Source organism: Heptranchias perlo, chromosome 1, assembly GCF_035084215.1.
Source record: "Heptranchias perlo isolate sHepPer1 chromosome 1, sHepPer1.hap1, whole genome shotgun sequence".
Classification (NCBI taxonomy): Eukaryota; Metazoa; Chordata; class Chondrichthyes; order Hexanchiformes; family Hexanchidae; genus Heptranchias; species Heptranchias perlo.
The window spans coordinates 32,338,373-32,358,262 of NC_090325.1; the positions used below are offsets into that span (position 1 = coordinate 32,338,373).

At 42.6% G+C, this 19,890-nt stretch overlaps 1 protein-coding gene across 2 annotated transcripts in view; it reads left to right on the top strand.

Moving 5' to 3' along the window:
- LOC137321223 (endothelial lipase-like) overlaps positions 1-19,890 on the top strand; it is a 33,860-nt gene that overhangs the window by 3,807 nt on the left and 10,163 nt on the right. Inside the window, exons 2-7 of one of the 2 annotated variants that reach the window (XM_067983543.1) lie at positions 5,046-5,242; positions 8,160-8,339; positions 11,624-11,735; positions 12,886-13,110; positions 14,194-14,436; positions 15,822-15,942. In XM_067983543.1, the coding sequence (XP_067839644.1) occupies positions 5,046-5,242; positions 8,160-8,339; positions 11,624-11,735; positions 12,886-13,110; positions 14,194-14,436; positions 15,822-15,942 (1,078 nt within the window). The remainder of the gene's footprint in view (positions 1-5,045; positions 5,243-8,159; positions 8,340-11,623; positions 11,736-12,885; positions 13,111-14,193; positions 14,437-15,821; positions 15,943-19,890) is intronic. The other variant, XM_067983548.1, reaches the window with a different exon arrangement.

Sequence of the window (19,890 nt, forward strand, 5' to 3'; positions counted from 1 at the left end):
CAGCCTCCTGTGTGAAGCGAAGGCACCTGAATCATTGCTCCTCAGTGAAGTTCAGGTAGGACAAGTGCTGCCTGAAGACATGCTGTGGGAATGGCCTCCTGCACAATGCCCTTCTCTTCCCTCTTCTGCGAGCTGCATCTGCTCTCTCCTGTCTTCCTTGCAGCTCCCCCTCCAGCCCAAAGGTAGTCCTACCGGACCACCTATAACTGCAATAAAATGGTCTGGGAGGCAGCCAAAAACAGTGCAGCACCAGCAAAATCATCTCAGCAGTCAGAATTAAGTATACACAGTCAGTAAACAGGGAAAAAAACATCCAGAAGTTGACCAGCAGCCTCAAATGACAAACCAGAAACTAACTTGGAAGAAGTGGATGAGCCCTTTAATAGCCCTGCTAAAGGGTCCTTCTTGCCTGTTAGTGCCACGAGTTTAGCACATGGCGAATCTGGAGTTGGGGCAGACCAATATCAGAAAAAGGTCCTACAACATGCATAGGGCCCTAATTTGAATGCTTTATTCATAATTTTAAATAGTTCTGTGCCCTGGACGCCTACGGGGCAGGCCGATCCAATATAGCTAGCAGTGCCCATCATATTGGATGCGTAGGTGCCCGTTTTGCGCCTGAAAAATGGGTGCAGCACCATCAATTTTTTAGGCCATGGAGTTTTCTGTTAAACCATTCTATAAGCAAGATCAGCTTGAAACCTAAGCATCCATACAGTTTTAATGGCATTACATTATTATTTTTAACCTATGTGTCTTCCTCAATTTAAACTTCTCTTACCTCAGTGAGATTTCTACAGCATAGAGTCCAAGCCTAGCTCATGTTTAGGGTTATTGCCGATGCTCCCCACCTCTTAATGTTTAACCAGTATGCAATACTCTGGAAGCTGAGTAGGCTCCAACATACTTTTCCATGTCCTGGACAGTGATAGTACAATGGAACCCTCGATTTCTTCTGAAAAATCTTCTGATATCTGCTGAGGTACAGTTCTAAAATACAGTTCTCCAATATTTAGCTCTGGAATTCCCTTCACAAACCTCTTCTCTCTCCTCCTTTAAGGCTCTGCTTAAAACCTACCTCTTTGACCAAGTGTTTGATCACCTGTCCTAATGTCTCCTTTTCTGGCTCAGTGTCAATTTTTGTCTGTTTACGCTCCTGTGAAGCACCTTGCGATGTTTTACTATGTGAAAGGCACTATATAAATGCAAGTTGCTGTTTTTGTAATATTTGTCGCAAGTGGTCATTTTCAGAACATGAACCTACACAGGGAGTGTTGATAGAGTATACAATTGTGCAAGACATCAGAACCGAGCCAAGAGCAGAGCCTATCCTTACCCGACACCTACACGCACAGAATTTCAATGCAGGAATCAGTGATAGCGGTCAGGAGTGGAATCCAGGCTATTTCTCCTTCCCCAGCTGAGGAGTGTTGAGACTAACTGTAATACCAGTAATGCCCACTAGCTGACATCAACCAATTCAACACAGTCTGGGGATCAAACTGGACACCTTGCTGCTCTGAATAGCTAAGTTCTACATTGGGCAGAGGCATCAGGAGAGCTCCGAGGAAGTCAAAATTCCAAGTAGCCTTTACATTTCATTAAGGTATTAGTCTGTCTCTGTCTACATTAAGTTTTTAGCCTCAATTTTTTTTACTGAGAGTAAAATAAAGTTAATAAATAGGTAGCTGTGGATACAGTTGGAAATGGAATGACTCTAATCGCATTGTTTGGGCTTGCAAGATAATTTACCAGATGACAATGCCCCTTTAAGTTATAACTGCTGGCAGCTGAATTGGCTGCCAGTTTAAACATGTATTAGTGCCTGCTCTGATGTCTACATGTGGCAATCAGAACAGATGCTTCTTGTCACAGTAATGCAGCATTAAGTTTCCATGTTGTAACAATGAACTCCACTCTCAGGCTTGCAGTATGCACAGGCTGTCCTCTGGTTTCCTGGAAGAACATAGCTCCAATAGTAGTTTATCTGATTTACTACTGATAATATTGACAACTGATATTTTTTCTTCCTCTCTTGGGGCTGGTTGCCCTCCAATACCTGACTCAAGTGACAGTTCGTCATCTGTGAGTTGAGACAGTGTCAGCATGCCATTTAACGATGGGAGGAATCACAGCCATGCCTGAATCTGTCTTTTCCCTAATATCCTCATACACGCTCTTTCCAGCAAGGGTCACTAAATAACAACCAAGAGTGGGAATCCTGGTTTAATTTTCCCCACTCTGGCCTTAGGGGTTGAGCAGCTAATTACAGCTCACCAACTATTGCCCCAGCTGAGATTAATTCACTCAGCGCAGACTATGGATCAAATCTGGAACTGTATTGCTCAGTTCCATATCAGGCAGTGCATTCCAACCTTGATATCCCTATGAAAAAAGTAAAGTACTTTTTGTCTATACTGTATCATGGTATTGACTTCTTTCTTTCTGTGAAGATACATATGGTGTTAAAAACCAGGTTCATTTGTAAAAAAAAAGAATGGTCCATTCATACAATAGTCGTAGAATACCGACATTAGGGGTAATTTTGTGCAATAGCGTAAAACAGGGTGATAGCGAATCAGCAGCCCATTTTACATCGGGAGAGGTGTAAAACGGTCTGCTGATTTGCTATCACCCTGTTTTACACTATCGTACAAAATCAAAATTATGCCCATTGAATCTGGTTAGTTATGTGAAGGAGAAGGCCAAGTCATTCAATTCAAATGCAAATGTTTATTCTACCACCATCTGAAGTCAAGGGCACGGGATATAACCAGTAGCTGAAATGCAGTAGCAAAGCTTTTCTGTTTATTCAGTTTGGCTTGTTACAAATTACCTAGCTACTGGGCAGGTAAAGGTACACTCTAGGTAACAGGGAATGAGGGCTCACCTCCGGGAGTGGTCTGCGATGTTAAACCTGGGAAAAATATCTGGAGTAAAAATCCAAAAATGAACCAATTACTATCTCCCCTCCCCCTCCCACCTGTAACTTCAAAGTTAGTGCTGACAGTTGCTGTGAAGTGAGACTGAATCTAGCATGATTGCATCTTAGTTTACCGTTCGCTGATCCTTCCTGCCCAACCTCCTCCCCGAGGTGAAACACTCCTTCATAAGGCATCCAGCTTGGTAGTCCAGTTAGGATCTGACTAACTAATTACACATAGAATGGATTTAGGTGACAGGAACCGCAAAATAGAAAAACTGCATTTCTGATTGACTCTGTTTTACACTGTACGTGTTGTGTAGCATAGTGGTGGTTTGTAGTCAATGGTTTTAATATCTGTGGCCAATTCTGGATTCACCTGTTCTTTCCTCCTCAAAAAAACTCTGCTACCCCTCCTGTCTTACCTCTTCAGCTGTTTAATTTTTTGGTAAATGTTTTTTTTTCTTAATTTTCTCCCCTCGCTTCCTCTCCTAAAGGTGCTGTCTCTTGTTGGGATATGGTTCTATAAGTAGCAGCCTCTCTCTTATTACCTTGCAGAAGTGGTTATTCTTCTTGTGTAAGCTTTTTCAGTGAGAGTTGGCATGCTATTTGACTGCAGGGTGTATCACTAACCCTGTCCTCAGCCAATGTGCACTCACACACATTTTTTACAGGGGTCACTGGATAACACTCGGGTGTGGGGACCTATGCGGAGTTTCTCCCCAAACCCCCCACCATAGCACAGGAGCGCAGGTTTTCATTTTAGCATCTGAACTGCTGCTTATCTGAGATTGATCAACAATTGCTCTTGGGACCTTTCCAGTCTATGTGGCTCAGTGTGGACTTTGTCACTTGTTACTGACGTGTGATGAAGTCCGCGCTGAAGGATAAATAATTGCGATGTAATCACTAGAAGTTTATTGACTGATAATTAACAGACAATTATCATGGCATAATATGCCTATATAAAACTAGTTGTCCAAAACGTAAAAGTGTTTCATATTTTAGCACCTACATTCTTCACAAAAATTCAGCAAAAATGTTGAAAACAATTGGGTATATTCTTCTCTGTTCTTTAATGTTAACATGAGTATATATATATATATTTGGCCATTTTTTTTTCTACCAGTGGTGAAAGGAAGAAGATATATTCGAATGTGAGTTTATGTTACCCACTGACCTCATCCTCCTATGAAGAAAGGTTAATGTTTCTGGTGGACCTTTCATCCAAACCAAAGAAATGGAGGATTCTATTGACGTTAACCTTTCTTTTATCCGATGTAGATAAACTTGTGCACTCTCAGCAATTTTTGTTTTTATTTCCGATTTCATCTTCTGAAGTGCAGTTTACTCTTTTATTTCTATCTTCCTAGAAGGTATTTGCACTGAAAGCTGCCTCACACACTTCAAAAATAGAAGATCTCTGCCATTGATGTGATTTATTGATTGTCATGACTTTTATGTATTGTTCTGAATTTCTGGAATCCATCGCAGCTCAATTGAAAATTGCACACATGCCACATCACTCCTCGACGTGTAGTGGATATGTGTTGGAAAACTGAACTTTTGGAACGCTGACCCTTACTGAACAACATGAACAAAAGATTCTCTTACCTAAAATAGAACCTAAATTACCTTACCTAAAATCTTGCATGGACAGAGGAAGATCGTCAGCTTAAATTCCCAGACTTATCCAGTCCAGTTTCTAGATGTAAAGAAGAAAATGAATGGAATTTACTTTTCTCTTTCTATACAAAATCTGCATGCACTGTTAACTGACTGTATAAGAAGGAAGGCATTGTATATGTTAACACATATAATTTATTGCTTAGGATGGTTTTGACTTAACAGCCTGTGGGTCTAATATTGTTCTACTGTACCACTTTGCTATCTCTACATAACAATCATGCACAACCTGATCCAATCTTGTTGAGCAGTCATAAGTCTTTTTTTCCTGTCTCCTTTTGTGTCTCTAGACTATACACAGCCTTGGGGATTAAGACCAGATATCAAAGGTTGTGCATGTTGAATTGCTATTTCATTATTATTTCGTTTTCAGTTCAACTGCAACCTTGTATTTAACAGCAATTCCACAACCTGACCTTTCATGGCTTTCTTACAGGCAAAGCAGTTCAGAATGTGCTGCATAAAGAAAACATAGGTCGGGATTACAGCAATATTCAGACGAAATTTAACCTTCAGAGCTCAAAAAATACAGATGAAAAAGAATGTGACATTATTGCAGGTGTGGGAGAGAGTCTGGTGGAATGTAGCTTCAACACGACTTCCAAAACATTCATTATCATCCATGGTTGGACGGTGAGTTACAGTCTGCTACTCTGACCTATTCTCTTCCCAGGAGCTCAATTGACTACCTCGGATATAACAACATTGCCCTATTGAGAAAAATATCCAGTCAACTCTGTTAGCAAATCTTGTCAAATAATTTTAGCATTTCAGGGAGCTGCAGCGATTAAAACCCTTAAAAATTCAGTTATTTGATGTTCTGAACAATCTGTATTTTCTTCAAACAAAGTGTTTTCTTCACTTACAATAGGTTGTTTCAAAAATCTTGTTTTATTGACCTATTTTCTCCCTAACTCCGCCGAGCAGCCATTTTAAAACAAGGTTCTTGAAACAGTGCATTTCAATAACTTACATTTAATACTTATATTAAAAATAAAATCATGATTTATAAAGTTGTTGGAAAAGGAGGGTTTTTAAAAAAAAAATGTTTAGGGTGAGTATTCTAGTGACGTAATATTGTTAAATAAACCATAGCCAAACAAAATGAATAGATTTAAAAGCCCAACATCGACACGCATACATGTTTAAAACAAGGGTCACTGTATCATGATCAGGAGTGGGTGATATCCCCCCCCACCCCACCAAACTTATCCCAGGGTTGTTATGGTCAATTGTAGCATCCCACTCCCTATCTCTCGCTAAATCAGCTAACTTAACATGGATCAAACCTGGGATCTTCCTGGCTTATATGGCTCAGTATCTTACCAGGAATGAAAGAACTTGCATTTATATAGCACCTTTCACAAGCTCAGGACGTCCCAAAGCACTTCACAGCCAATGAAGTACTGTAGAAGTGTAGTCGCTGTTGTAATGTAGGGAATCACACAGCAGCCACTTTGCGCACAGCAAGATCCGACAAACAGCAATGAGATAAGTGACCAGATAATATGTTGTGATGGTTATTGGTTAAAGAAGAAATTTTGGTAAGGACACCAGGAAAAATCTCTGCTCTTCTTCAAATAGTGCCATGGGATCTTTTACGTCCACCTGCGAGGGCAGACGGGGCTTTGGTTTAATGCCTCATCCAAAAGATGGCACCTACAATAGTGCAGCACTCCCTCAATACTACACTGAATTGTCAGCCTAGATTATGTGCTCAAGTTTGTGGAGTGGGGCTTGAACCTACAGACTCAGAAGGTGAGAGTGCTACCACTGAGCCAAGTGCTGATACCTTGGAGCTTGTGGTTCTAAGAACATATGTTATAACAAAGCTACTAGTCCTTGGCACCTGAGTTTTTCAGTTATAATTTATGATATGATGTAATGTGACACACTTATTAAGGCAAATTCCTCATTAATAACTGCAAACTGTCCGGCTACCAATGGCCATGTTATAATGCAATGAATATAGTATATAACCTGAGATTCAGCAGATTGGAACGAGGCTCTTTCTTCCAGGCATTTAGAAGTTTGTAGCTAATTATTGAGAGAGTGCTAAATGCTGTGATCCCAGTCTCTGAATAATTGACCTTATGAGAATGACGCGTGTGCTGTAAGGTTACTGTTCATCTGATGTCAGTTAGACGATGTAATGGACACTAGCAATGAAAAGCATGTGTTGATCTGCTGAGTCGATCAAATAATTCAAATTTGTCATTTGAACCAAGATTATATTCAGAGTAAGAGCAAGCAAGGTCAGCATCAGATCAGCTGGAAGGCAATTATAGATACTCAATGGCAGTTGGATGTTGGATTAAGGAAGTGCCTCTAACTGTTAGCCTCTTCCAAATGCTCAGCCCAGTGTGATAAGGAAAAGTGGAGGAAGACCCTGAGAAAGAATCTCATCTCCATGTGGGGGATACCCAAGGTTAACAGTTTGTTGGCCTGCTGCTGGCTATGCTGTGTGATTGTATCTTGTAGCTCGCTGCAAGAGCTGCTGTATTTCAGTTTCCTGGAATCTGTATTTTTTTTGTACTTATTTGATATGCCTAGAATAAAAATTTAAAAAAAAACAACACTAGCCAATTTTATTATCTTATGTCCATTTATACAATAGTCCTATTGAAAATGGGCTGGAAAGCAAAGTAGATTAATGTAGTATTTTATCATACCTGCAGCTAGATTCCAATTCAATCCAGATTGATGGGATTAAAATCTTCTCTAATTGTTGGCTGTGAAGGATCTATGTGAAATGAGTTTGGATAGTCTCATTGTGCATTTAAGGGGAAGCTAGATAAATGCATGAGGGAGAAAAGAATAGAAGGATATGCTGATAGGGTTAGATGAAGTAGGAAGGGAGGCGGCTCATGTGGAGCATAAACACCGGCATGGACCTGTTGGGCCGAATGGTTTGTTTCTGTGCTGTACATTCTATGTAGTCTCAGCCCAGTTTCTATTGACCAGGGGCCCACAGCACAACAGTGTCCCAAAATTGACACTAACTGGTGACCTCTTCAAGCAGGCCATGAGGATGGCTGATGTAGGAAATAGAAACCGTCACATTAGTACAGTGAGGTACGCTTTCTCTGAGGTTGAAGCTAAGGCCTATTGTTGGTAAGGTGACCATCTATCTGTTTTCCAATCGGACAGTCTGGTTTCAGAGTTGGCCATACAATAATGTTGAAAAATAAAAAAATGAACAGAAAAGTTAAGTTTTCCAGCACTAGTTTGTTTTTAAAAGTTGTGCATATGTGTGAACAAAGTGCATGATCGACCCCCTAGTTTTCTTTTTAAATGACCTCCCCTCAGCTGGATTCGGAACTAAGCAAAAGATAGCCATCCTCATTATTGGAGAGAGTAAGAGGGAACTTTACTTTGCATCAAATCTGTATGTACTGATAACTGGGTGCCCAAAATGGGAATGCATTCACTAGGATGAGCACTAGAATTAAAAATTAATAACATTTTTCAACCTATTCAGGCTTGAGCAAAGTGGTGCGTATCAATGAAAGTGAAGGGTTGACTTTTTTATCATTGCCTTTCCTTTTAGACGACTGGGCTGATGGAATCTTGGATCAACGGTATGGTTAAAGCTCTACAAAAACAGGAAGTACACGCGAACGTCATTGTGGTCAACTGGCTTGAGCGTGCGCACCAGCTTTACACAGTCGCTGTCAATAACTCAGAGGCAGTTGGAAGAGAAATTGCTATGTTAGTTGACTGGCTCCAGGTAAATAATGCCAATATACATCCTAGATCAGATTTATCTTTTAAAGTTGTTCATCCTTGATCTTGCTTGCATGGTTAGCATGGATTTAGTTTTCAATGTGCTGATGTCAACTGGATTTTCCTGCTGCACACTCCTCTAGGACATACTAGGATGGGAACTGTCCAGCAGAAGGTGTTCAGGCCAAATCCTATAAGGCAAGGCAGAATTTGAGTTGTGACTTGAGAAACAGGAAAGATTTTTTTCTTTCCAATTTTCTCCCCTCCTTTCCTGAAGATGATAATTTACATTGGGGAATGGTTCCTTGGACCTTGTTTTCCTCAGCACTGGCAGCTTTACGCACTTCATTCAAGTGTGAGCCTAGATATTGACTAATGGACCATGGGTGAGCCAACACAGACTAGCCAGATTCTTTTCTCACCTGATATCCACACAGGACACTGGATATGAATAGGAGCTGACATTCTGGCTGATTTTATTTTTTGGCCTCCCTAACCTAGGGTACTGAGGCCAGACCAGGAATTGAACCTGGGACTTTCTGGTCTGTATGGCTGAGTGCTACACCAGGGATGAGAGGCTTTAGTGATGAGAGTATCTAGAGAACCTGGGGCTATTTCATTAAAGCAGAAAAAGAGGAAGCCTGATGGAGAGATGTACAAAATTATGAGGAGTTTTGATCAAAGTAATCGGTGAAAATCTATTTCCACTGGTCGGTGAGTCTGTAATTAGAGGGCATAAATTTAAGATCACCATCAAAAGAATGAAAGTAGAGGTGGAAAGAATTTTTTCTGTGGTAGGTTGTTAGGTCATGGAATGCTCCACTAGAAACCAAATGCATAATAGCTTTTAAAAGGGAAATGGATAAATATTTAGAAAAGAAAAACAAAGAAGGGTTAGGAGAATGGACTAAGTGGATAGCTCTTTCAGACAAGGGGCCAAATGACGACCTTTTGTTCTGTAAAATTGTATATAGTGCGATAGGATCAAATTCTTCCTGAACAGGGCTTTGGTTAAACGTCTCATCCAAGGCATGGCACCTCTGACCGTGCAGCAGTCTCTAGGCACTGTGCTGAATTGTTGGCCTAGAGTTCTGAAGTAGATCTTGAACTCACTGCCCTTTGATTCAGAGGTGAGAGTGTTGATATCCAAGCTCATGCAGACACCAAATAGCATTCTGTTACAGTGGTGTTATCAATAACTCAGAGTGGGCTTTGTCCATGACCCTCTCAATCCCATTTGTGATGTCAGCAAAGAAAAAAATCTATCCAAATGCTTGTCTTCAGGCTGAATCTGATCAATAATTTTAAAGCAATAAAAAAGAGTAGGCAAGTCTATTATTTATTACACTTGAGGTTATATGACAATTCAGAGTAACACCGTCCCTCTTTATCTTCTTTGTGAATTTATTTCTATTTAATATGATTGGAGTTGGAGTGATGTTGCCCACAAGGAGCTGGTTTAAAATGTGGGTGGATCAAGTACAAAATAGGAAGTCTTAGTCATGCTTATTACTTCATTTGGGAAAATCTGCTGGCAGAAACAGTTGATCTACCAGTTTGGATTAAAGTAAAGAAACAGACAGCTCCCAGCTCTCTCATTGGCAATGCAAATATGCCCTTGGCTGTTCTATGCCTCCAGTTGTCATCTGCTGTGTGGGTAAGACACATAACTGTTACCTCATTTAGTCACACAGTGGTGCCAGTGTAATGCTTCCTTTCTGTTGTTGATTTTGTGATCTATTTGGATCCTGGCAAACACATGACTGATAATATCACGTGGAAGGAAGCTTTCCTCTGTGTACTGTGTCTTGCAAAATCATAAACTCATTCTTTATAAGCTGGTTTAGGATTTTGACACACATAATGCACAGAGGAAATGGTGCTTAGCACCAACCAATCAGAAAGCCATTCATTCTTACAGATACAGCATTTTAAATTATATATAGATACTGACTAGATGACCCAGTCAGTGAAACTATCCCTTTGCCTCTGGGACTTGATGAAATTCAATCTAAACTGAGGGGATGGAAGATTCCTGTCTCGGGCTGTAATCCTCTCAACTCAGTTGAGATTTAGCCAGTCTGAGTCCATTAAACTGCCAGCTTTACTTAGAGAGGCTGCAAGGATGGTTGGTGCAGAAGGTGAAAATATTGCATCAGTGATGTTCTATTCTGAAGCAAGGGAGGCAGAGTAGGGGATGCTTGGTGCTGAAGCAAAAACTAGAAATGTTCTCCAGCAGTGACGATCCTTCACATTGATGAACACAAAAATTCAGCACCCAAAAAATAAACTGTTTTGTTTAGTTAAGGTTTAATTGTCTTAGTTTCACATGTTCAAGTTCCACCAATTTCGCTTCTTAAGGAAAGAAGAAAGAACTTGCATTTATATAACACTTATATACATCCCTTCCTTAGGATATCCTGAAGCACTTCAAAGCCAATAAATTACTTTTGAAGTGCATTTAGTGTTGTTACGTAGGCAAATGCAGCAGCCAATTTGTGCACAGAAAGGACTCTCCAACAGCAATGAGATAATGACCAGTTAATTTGTTTTTGTGGTGATAGTTGAAGAATAAACTTCCTCAGTGCTGCCTTGAAATGTTAGCCTGGATTATGTGCTCAAGTCCTAGATTGGGACTTGAACCCACAAGCTTCTTGACTCAAAGGTGGGAGTGCTACAATTGAGCTAGGCTTATCTTCAGCAGCCTATAAGCTCTGTAAATTTTGTAAGCTTGAAGGCTAGGTAATCAGGGTTGTGGACTTCTATCCATGATATCTTGCAAACAGCCGACAGTAGGGGAACTTGCAGCAGGTTCAATTGATTAATGCAGCATGGTGACTGGATTAGGCCAATCAATCTCGATCTGCTGAGATGGATTTTCTCACTATAATAGTGATGTCCATCTAGCAGATAGGCCACAAATTGGCAAACCCTAAGGTTCAAGTGGGCTGAATGCTCCAGAATGACGTTCTGCTTCTTAAAGAAATGCAGCTTTGTAGTTAGCCTACATTGGGCTAAGAAATGGAACACCATTCTGGCCCATTGTAACCTCTGGACATCAGCGACAGTCAGGCTAGAGCCACATCTCAAGCTCCTTCTGGGTAAGGGCCTTTCAGTGAAGCAATGCATTCGTACAGCAACACAATTCGCTGTCCTACCAGGTTGGATATATCTTTTCATTTTTAAGAACATAACAATTAGTACTAAAAGAGCTGCTTATTCTTGTCAGTTGTTACTGTGAAAAGAAGGTTGTCTAATTACATATTTTAAAAAATTATCCATCTGCAGCAGGTGACAGAAATACCTCTTCAGAAGGTGCATATGATTGGCTACAGCTTGGGTGCCCATGTTGCGGGATTCGCAGGAAAAGCTGCAAAAAATAAAATTGGACGAATAACAGGTATCAATTGATAAAGCTGAGTTGAATTTTCTGACCCAAGTAAATTAAATGTATAAATATTTGGGAGGCATTTGACTAAGGAATGGCACAATGCCGACTTTATTGTCTGGTGAGTTCATAGCTGTCTCTGCCAGTTCATCTTGCAGGAGGCAAAAACAGAAGTGAGGCACTTCCTCTGAGGCTGGGATGGGGGAAACATCATGGTTGCATGCCTCCTGGCCCCGATGGCTGATTAGACAAATAGAGTCATAGAGTCATAGAGTTATACAGCACGGATAGAGGCCCTTCGGCCCATCGTGTCCGCGCCGGCCATCAGCCCTGTCTACTCCAATCCCATATTCCACAAATGTATTGAATGATATGGTACTGAGGGTATCTCTGAGCTGAGTTAACTGATGGGGCTTTGATCGGTTGAATTGGGAAAGACTATTTCCTCTGGTTGGGGAGTCAATGATAAGGGGCCATCAATTTAAGATTATCACCGAGAGAGAGAGGCTATGAGCAATTTCTTAATGCAGAGAATTGTTGCAGAGAAGAGTATGGATTAACTGAGGCAAGGGCCATTTTATCTTTTAAGGAAGCAAAACAAAATATAAGGCTATGGGGAGAGACTGGGGAAGAGGGATTAGTTATGGATTGTTCAAGCAAAGAACTGACCTAGACATAATAGCACAGAAGGCAGTCATTCAGTCTGTAAACATCTGTGCTTTTATGGTTCCATCTCAGCCAGGGCAGGAATTCGGGTATTACATTTGGCTTCAACTGAATAAGCGAGAAAGAAAATCAGTCTGTGTTCCAACTCCTGATTGCTACTGAGTGACTTTTGTTAGAAAGAACGCATGTGGATTTTGGATGAGAAAGGGGTCAGGCTTAGCCGTGGTAAGTGCGGTAGTTGAATAACATGCCCTCATTCACTGTTCAGGTTCAGACCTGAAGAGTGGTCACTTGAGGGAGGTCATGGATTGTTACCTCGAAAGAGTCGCCATTTTCAGGATAGGAGGTGGGGGTAATAGGGGAAAAAAATTAACCTTTCCAATCACTGCCACATTTTAGTAACAAAATCTGACTACTTACATGCAGGGCAGGGGGCCCAGAAAGGAGTGAGCGGAGAGGAGGCATTCCTTCAATGAACAAACCCATTTTTTTCCAGGTTTGGATCCAGCCGGTCCTTTGTTTGAAGGGGCTGCACCTGATAAGCGACTTTCCCCTGATGATGCAGACTTTGTAGATGTGCTTCACACGTTTGTGTATGGTACCCTAGGAGTTAGCATTGGCATTGAGCAGCCTGTTGGCCATATTGATGTTTATCCAAACGGTGGCAGCTTCCAGCCTGGTTGTGGCCTTCATGATGTCATCAATGCCATAGCCTATGGAAGTAAGTATTTATTTGGTTATTTTGTCCCCTCTAACGTCAAATTGCTTTTTAGTTGCAGTTAGTGATTATTAAGATATGGTAGTTTCTCTGGGTCAGTTAGTAAGTTCACTGTCTGTTTCTTTGTTTTAATCCTGATTGGCAGAGTAGCTCTATTAAGTGTGACTCTTGGGTAGTATTTAGCCCACCCACATTTGAAACCAGCCTATCTCCTGACTTAACTGCAAGTAATGTCACAGGAATCGACGGAGAAGGTCCCGGGTTTGATTGCCAATCTGTGTGGCATTGGCTGATCTCAAAGGAAACAGCAGTTAGGATATATTAGAACTTCCAGGAGCAGGGAACGGCCTCTAAGGCAAAGACGCCTGTTCCTTTTTCAGAGATCATCCCCAACCCCCCACCCCCCACCCCACGTTCTCATGATATCCTTCATTCCCTTCTCTGTATAGAGCATAATCAATTGTCTCTTGAATCTATTTATATTCCACATCAGTGGACTGTTATTAATTTATTACACAAAACTATTGCCCTTTGGGTAAAAAACGTTCCACGCAACTTCTTTTTTTACTCAAAGCTTCCTAATTTTTTTAGTTGCCTGGGTCAATTTTGTCAGCTCCTTTCAAAATCTTGAAACTTCATTTAGACTTCAGTGGGGTCCTATAATTTGTCTGTGACCATGTTATAGGGACACTTAGATCAATTGTAGGATCCTAATGAGGTCTAATTGAAGTTTCCAAGACTCTGAAGTGAACAGATACCCATACCATTTCCATTCCTAATTGTTGTTCAGTGACTTTTTAAAATTAATTCTCAGGCTATGGGCATTGCTAGCAAGGCCAGCATTTATTGCCCACCCCTAGTTGCCTGCCGGGAACTGTGTCTGAATTTTAGGTGCGAACATGACCAGGTTAGCTGTGACGACCTCCATATTTAATTTGGTTGCTGACATGCACTTCCTAGGCCACAGCTGAAGAATTGGTGAGGTACAGGAAGACAGACAGCACCTGTGGAACTCTTTGTCAGGAGGGGTGAAGAGAATGTTTTGAGTGTTGAATGTTTGAATCGTTTCCATATTTCTATTGGCAGATATTGGTAATGTTGTTTATTGTGAGCATGAGCGGTCAGTGCACCTCTTCGTCGACTCCATCCTACACCAGGATAAGCAGAGCGTGATGTATCGATGTCCTGACACTAAGACATTCGAGAAGGGGATGTGCCTCAGCTGTCGGAGGAATCGTTGCAATAAGCTGGGCTACAATGTCAACAAAATCAGAAGTAAACGCAGCAACAGGATGTACCTGAAGACAAGAGCAGATATGCCCTTTAAAGGTGAGTATCAGAAGAGCCTGTCATAATAGTGGATTCTATACCTGTCTGAATTGGCCTACAAACCATTTGGAAGGGCTACATCTTTTAGTTGGAAGGAGTAGTAAGAAAACTGTTTCTGCTTGGAAATGTGTTATATATGATCATTTTATTGAAGTTCAATGAAAACATGATGAGCCATCATGTGCAAGTCAGATTAGTTACCACAAAGAATTTTAACTGTAGTGGGACTTTTTTTCCTCAATTTTCTCCCCTCTCCTCCTGAAGGTGTTGACTTGTTGCTGATTTCATGTGTACTGGTCGTCCTTCGGTATTTCACCCAAGTGATTATTTGTGCTGTGAGGCAGACTATTTGCTCCTCAGGATGGCAGCGTAGCCTGATCCTGTCCTCGCCTGCCATCTGCACACATCCACTTTTCAGCAGGGATCACTGGACAGCGATCAGGAATGGACAGCAATCAGACTGGGAATCCTGACTTTTTTTATTACTCCTCCCTACTCCAGGAGCACTGAGGCCAATTGTAGCATCCTGGTCTTCGGCCTTATGTCAATGCTGTTTTGTAATTGGCCTTTTGGAATAGTGGCTGAGGTAGCTCCTTCTCTAATTTTTTCTTCCTCCCCACGGGAAGTACTTGGATTTGGCACCTTTTCCTAAGTCAAAACCAGACATGAGGCAGTGTAGGAGCAGGGAAGGGGTGGTATCAGCACCTGAATACTGATGTTTGCTAGGTGGTTCATGAAGACTCATTGAGAGCCATAATAATTTCATAAGTAATGCCTCCTTGTGAGACACAGAAGTACATGGGGGGAGAAAGAAGGTCCACTTTAAAAATTATTCCTTTTAGGGGGTAATTTTAACCTAACTCCGTTTGGGCAGGAAACCCACTGCATCAGGTGGGACACCAGTTCTACACACTGCCCAAGGCGTTGCACCCGATCTCGTCAGTTTCCAGACGGGCGGTTAGGCTAAAATTGCCCCCTTTGTGTTGGTTTGTGTATATTTAAAACATTTCCACACACCTCCTTCAAAAATCAGACTGTTCAGCCCAAAACTGGATAGTTGATAATCCTATGAGACACCTGACCTTTTCTTGCTGCATCCCTACAATAGCAAGGCTGAGCCCAGGAATTCACCCTGTGTTAATAGAGGCACAAACCTTACCACTCCAATAACACATGGCAGCTCTGAAGCATCTCATCCTCGTTGACTTTGAAAAGCTGCCATCCATGCTGTAAAGAGAAAGACAATCACAAAATAACCACAAAGACTTTGGTGTCTTTGTTCCAGACTCCCAAGCCAGGACTGAATCGGATAGGGACTTTGAAGATGTTTCATATTATCCTCAATACGGATTAAAATATTTTCGATACTTTTCTTTCTTTTTCAGTTTTTCATTACCAGTTAAAAATACACTTGTTCAGTGCAGAAGAAATACAAGATTCAAACCCAAAACTGTATGTTAACTTGTACGGGACCAGTGACGACAGCAAGAAGACCAGTATCGAAATGTACGTAGCACAAACTGCATGTGTTTGAAACCCGAAAGGGAGGTTCTGAGCAGAAGTTGCCGGAATGTGTGTTTGTATTGTGTGTGGGAAGTGGGGGCAATTTTGGTGTATTTGGCAGGGGTAAAAAAAGAGCAGGTTAAAATTGCAACCCAGTATGATTGCTGGGGGGGAGGGGGCGGAGAGTCATTGTGGCCATTTTAACTGCCCACTCTTCCGGTTTCTGCCGGGCATGCAGGGTTAAAATCGGCCCTAAAAGTCTGTTGGTACATTTTTCAATAATAGATCCTTCCAATAATTTTTATTTTTAAAGTTTTATTTTTAGCATCTGCAGAAACATTCAGTGCTAGTTGACTTGATGCATGATTGTTTTCAGGAAACAGCTTGGGCCTTTTACTGTGAAGAACAAGTAGTATGGGTTTAGAGTTTGTACTAATAAATGCCAGGAGTTCGACTAATTTTACAAATAAAAACAATGTCTGTTTTATTAGTGTCAGCAGTAAAAGCCCAGCCAGCTCAGCCATTGACTAAGGCATCTTAAAACAACAGTTACAACTTGCATTTAGAGTATTTTTAACATCGAAAATTGTCCTAAGGTTCTTCATAAGAACATAAGAAATAGGAACAGGAGTAGGCCGCATGGTCCTTTGAGCCTGCTCCGCCATTCAATAAGATCAACACTGATCTTCGACCACAATGCCACTTTCCCACCAGATTCCCATATCCCCTGATTAGAGTCCAAAAATCTGTCTATCTCAGCCTTGAACATACTCAACGACTCAGCATTCACAGCCCTCTGGGGTAGAGAATTCCAAAGATTCAAAACCCTTTGAGTGAAGAAATTCCTCCTCATCTCAGTCGTAATGGCCGACCCCTTATCCTGAGACTATGACCCCTAGTTCTAGACTCTGCAGCCACGGGAAACAACCCCTCAGCATCTACCCTGTCGCATCCCCTCAGAATCTTGTATGTTTCAATGAGATCACCTCTCATTCCTCTAAACTCCAGAGAGTATAGGCCCATTCTACTCAATCTCTCCTCATAGGATAACCCGCATCCCAGGAATCAATCTAGTGAACCTTCGTTGCACTGCCTGTAAGGCAAGTACATCCTTCCTTAGATAAGGAGACCAAAACAGTACACAGTACTCCAGGTGAGGTCTCACCAAAGCCCTGTACAGTTGTAGTATGATTTCCTTACTCTTGTACTCCAACCCCCTTGCAATAAAGGCCAACACAGAAGTGTAATCAGACAAAAATCCTGCACTGGGGACCAATGGGTAGCCGGTGATGAGAAGGGTGTGGTGCATGGCTTCGGATGTTAGCATTGAAGTAAAGGCAGTATAGAAAACCTTGCATGCTCCCTCTCATAGCTAATTGGGTAAATGCTCTAAGTAAGGTACTTAGTGTCTCATGGCTAGAGAGGTGAAAAATAAATTGGGAGAAAAAAAATCCCTATTTTTTTTTTGTTCGTTCATGGGATATGGGCGTCGCTGGCAAGGGCAGCGCACAGTCGTCGTGGAGACGAAGTCCCATCTTCGCACTGAGGATACCATCCAACGTGTTGTGTGACACTACCACCGTGCTAAATGGGGTAGATTCAGAACAGACCTAGCAGCTCAAAACTGGGCATCCATGAAGTGCTGTGGGCCATCAGCAGCAGCAGAATTGTATTCCAGCACAATCTGTATCCTCATGGCCTGGCATATTCCTCACTCTACCATTAACAACAAGCCAGGGGATCAACCCTGGTTCAATGAGGAGTGTAGAAAAGCATGCCAGGAGCAGCAACAGGCGTACCGAAAAATGAGGTGCCAAACTGGTGAAGCTGCAACTCAGGACTACATGCATGCTAAACAGTGGAAGCAACATGCTATAGACAGAGCTAAGCGATTCCACAACCAACGAATCAGATCAAAGCTCTGCAGCCCTGCCACATCCAATCGTGAATGGTGGTGGACAATTAAACAACTAACAGGAGGAGGAGGCTCTGTAAACATCCCCATCCTCAATAATGGCGGAGTCCAGCACGTGAGTGCAAAAGATAAGGCTGAAGTGTTTGCAACCATCTTCAGCAAGAAGTGCCACGTGGACGATCCATCTCGGCCTCCTCCCGTTATCCCCACCATCACAGAAGCCAGTCTTCAGCCAATTTGATTCACTCCATGTGATATCAAGAAACGGCTGAGTGCACTGGATACAGCAAAGGCTATGGGCCCCGACAACATCCCAGCTGTGGTGCTGAAGATTTGTGCTCCAGAACTAGCTGCGCCTCTAGCCAAGCTGTTCCAGTACAGCTACAACACTGGCATCCACCCGACAATGTGGAAAATTGCACAGGTATGTCCTGTTCACAAAAAGCAGGACAAATCTAATCTGGCCAATTACCGCCCCATCAGTCTACTCTCAATCATCAGCAAAGTGATGGAAGGTGTCGTCGACAGTGCTATCAAGCGGCACTTACTCACCAATAACCTGCTCACTAATGCTCAGTTTGGGTTCCGCCAGGACCACTCGGCTCCAGACCTCATTACAGCCTTGGTCCAAACATGGACAAAAGAGCTGAATTCCAGAGGTGAGGTGAGAGTGACTGCCCTTGACATCAAGGCAGCATTTGACCGAGTGTGGCACCAAGGAGCCCGAGTAAAATTGAAGTCAATGGGAATCAGGGGGAAAACTCTCCAGTGGCTGGAATCATACCTAACACAAAGGAAGATGGTAGTGGTTGTTGGAGGCCAATCATCTCAGCCCCAGGACATTGCTGCAGGAGTTCCTCAGGGCAGTGTCCTAGGCCCAACCATCTTCAGCTGCTTCATCAATGACCTTCCCTCCATCATAAGGTCAGAAATGGGATTGTTCGCTGATGATTGCACAGTGTTCAGCTCCTTTCGCAACCCCTCAAATAATGAAGCAGTCTGAGCCCGCATGCAGCAAGACCTGGACAACATCCAGGCTTGGGCTGATAAGTGGCAAGTAACATTCGCGCCAGACAAGTGCCAGGCAATGTCCATCTCCAACAAGAGAGAGCCTAACCACCTCCCCTTGACATTCAACGGCATTACCAACGCCGAATCCCCCACCATCAACATCCTGGGGGCCACCATTGACCAGAAACTTAACTGGACCAGCCATATAAATACTGTGGCTACAAGAGCAGGTCAGAGGCTGGGTATTCTGTGGCGAGTGACTCACCTCCTGACTCCCCAAAGCCTTTCCACCATCTACAGGCACAAGTCAGGAGTGTGATGGAATACTCTCCACTTGGCTGGATGAGTGCAGCTCCAACAACACTCAAGAAGCTCGACACCATCCAGGACAAAGCAGCCCACTTGATTGACACCCCATCCACCACCCTAAACATTCACTCCCTTCATCACCGGCACAATGTGGCTGCAGTGTGTACCATCCACAGGATGCACTGCAGCAACTTGCCAAGGCTTCTTCGACAGCACCTCCCAAACCCACGACCTCTACCACCTAGAAGGACAAGGGTAGCAGGCACATGGGAACAACACCACCTGCACGTTCCCCTCCAAGTCACACACCATCCCGACTTGGAAATATATTGCCGTTCCTTCATCGTCGCTGGGTCAAAATCCTGGAACTCCCTTCCTAACAGCACTGTGGGAGAACCTTCACCACATGGACTGCAGCGGTTCAAGAAGGCAGCTCACCACCACCTTTTCAAGGGCAATTAGGGATGGGCAATAAATGCTGGCCTTGCCAGCGACGCCCACATCCCATGAACGAATAATTTAAAAAAATTATTGCCCGTCCATAATTGCCCTTGAGAAAGTGGCGGTGAGCTGCCTTCTTGAACAGCTGCAGTCCGAGTGGTGAAGGTTCTCCCACAGTGCTGTTAGGTAGGGAGTTCCCGGATTACTGCCACACGCTGGAAAGTGCACATGTGTGGATGTCTGATGAAGCCGGGATCAAGCTTAACTGTGATGCC